The 2,549-nt window shown below is 30.4% G+C and overlaps 1 protein-coding gene across 1 annotated transcript in view; it reads left to right on the top strand.

Moving 5' to 3' along the window:
* LOC110034142 overlaps positions 1-2,549 on the top strand; it is a 6,426-nt gene extending 3,877 nt beyond the window's left edge. The window contains exon 6 of the mRNA XM_020738424.1: positions 2,533-2,549. Within this exon, the coding sequence (XP_020594083.1) occupies positions 2,533-2,549 (17 nt within the window). The remainder of the gene's footprint in view (positions 1-2,532) is intronic.

Raw genomic sequence — 2,549 nt, 5'->3', positions numbered from 1 at the left:
TAAATCTATATATCGAAAAAAAAAGTTGACCGACAGTATGTTGTGATCCTATAAGGAGTTTGCCTTTCTAGGATGTAAGTTTTCTATAAATTTTGCCAATTTTGAGTCTAAAGGTCTTTTTTGTTCGCTTTGGAATCTAAAGAAGACTTTGAAAGGAAATAAGCTAAAGCATTGGCAATAAATAAAAGTAATTAAAAGATCTAATTTAAGCTTTTTCAAGTTCATGCCCTGAGGACTATTTAATCAGTTAAAACAATCATCATGAGAGGACATTAATATGATAATAACCGAAAAACCTAATTTTCCTTCTTTTTTTTTCCCATACCACTTTTAATAGTTTAGTACATGCAGAATTATGACTACATGGATATGAATGAATCCTCGAGTAGCATTGTGTGATGTGCACAATGCATGCAATACATTAGCATTCTCTTTATTTGTAAAATCACATTTCATTGATGTTAACCAGCAATTCTTTTCTCCTCTTCTGCCCTTCGTTTCAGTAGGAGAGCATTCATTTTCTCTGTCTCCAATATCTTTATCATCATGGAAGATAAATGTTGTCTACATTTCTGAAATGGTTCTATTTTTCAAAAATCTAGAGAGACATGTATTTTCTTTCCTCACCAGGTTGGTTGTAGGCCATTGACCTTCTTTTGTGGGAGAGCCATTGACTTTCTTTTGTGGGAGAGATTTGTTATCCATCAGTTATGATGTTTCTCCTTATAACTTCACATCTTTTTTAAATATCTCCAACATCTCTCTCTATATTTTAACCATCTCAGGAGCAATCATCATATCATTAGAAACCTTAAACAAGTTCTCAATCTACAGCAGGTTAACCCTTACCCAATCTTGTTCCCCTTATTTCAACAAGCCCTTAAGACCTTCAACAAGCCCTTAAAAAACTTGAAAATTTACCAAAATCTCCAAATCATAACTTCATATTCTAAGCTTTCCCTCTACAATCATTTTCTCCCATTTAGACACTCCTTAAACACATTACTAAAAGAGTCAAACAAAATTAGAAAACTAGATCCATGTGAGATACTCTTAGTTTGACCATTTTTATATTACCTTAAAGGTCACTCTTTTTAATTATGCACTCTAGAACACACATCCTCATTATAACTTAATCATTCATCGCCCTCTCTAGACATTACCCAACTTATTAAAACTCCCATCGCCAACATGGATTGGATCACTTTGTGAGCTTGGAGGACATAATAATGATGGGAGATTTACATACATAGCACTCAAAATTTTATGTTTAATATATTTCACATCTAAACTTTATCATTTACATTTAAAGCACCCAAAATATTACAGAATAAAAATAACACATCTCTGTTACAACACAACTCTGTCTACTATAGAAAGGCCTATTATACCTCCATGTATTTTTAAAGAATACAAGGAACTGTCCAAGAAAATGACTTTTGGAGAGAGCAACCACTTTGTAGAGTCAATTTGTAAACAATTTGTAAATTCAACCTCATCCAATTCAGGTAACAATAAAGCTTTGAAATTACATTAATTAGATCTAAAGGAATTAAGATTCCAACCAAAGAAAAGGAGAAAACAATTAGGATTCAGAGAAATCTTAAAATGATTATGATAATGCTTGTATATAGATAAATTATGGATCTAAACATCATTCCAAATTGATTTTAACATCGTTAATGATATTGTATGCTTTCAAAACCCAAACTATATATCTTTTATATTTAAATTAAATCTCAAAAATTATTTTCATATATCATATTTTTCAAATAAATCTATATATCGAAAAAAAAAGTTGACCGACAGTATGTTGTGATCCTATAAGGAGTTTGCCTTTCTAGGATGTAAGTTTTCTCTAAATTTTGCCAATTTTGAGTCTAAATCTCTTTTTTGTTCGCTTTGGAATCTAAAGAAGACTTTGAAAGGAAAATACTAAAGAATTGGCAATAAATAAAAGTAATTAAAAGATCTAATTTAAGCTTTTTCAAGTTCATGCCCTGAGGACTATTTAATCAGTTAAAACAATCATCATGAGAGAACATTAATATGATAATAACCTAAAAACCTAATTTTCCTTGTGTTTTTTTTCCATACCACTTTTAATAGTTTAGTGCATGCAGAATTATGACTACATGGATATGAATGAATCCTCGAGTAGCATTGTGTGATGTGCACAATGCATGCAATACATTAGCATTCTCTTTATCTGATAAAATCACATTTCATTGGTGTTAACCAGCAATTCTTTTCTCCTCTTCTGCCCTTCGTTTCAGTAGGAGAGCATTCATTTTCTCTGTCTCCAATATCTTTATCATTATGGAAGATAACTGTTCTTTACATTTCTGAATTGGTTCTATTTTTCAAAAATCAAGAGAGCCTCACCAGCAATTCAAGTTTGTCTCAAACTTCAATTTTTTTTATTTTTTTACAATGCCTATTGAAACCTATATAATCTTGTTGGTATTCATTATATTTATTTTTTTAATTTGTTATGCTTTTATATGTTATGCTTTTTGTTATGCTTTTAAGCTATTCAAAGATATTAG

The sequence above is a fragment of the Phalaenopsis equestris genome, unplaced genomic scaffold (assembly GCF_001263595.1).
Source record: "Phalaenopsis equestris unplaced genomic scaffold, ASM126359v1 Scaffold001358, whole genome shotgun sequence".
NCBI lineage: Eukaryota > Viridiplantae > Streptophyta > Magnoliopsida > Asparagales > Orchidaceae > Phalaenopsis > Phalaenopsis equestris.
Note: the sequence above shows the minus strand (reverse complement) of the source record. Positions and strands in the feature narration are given on the sequence as shown.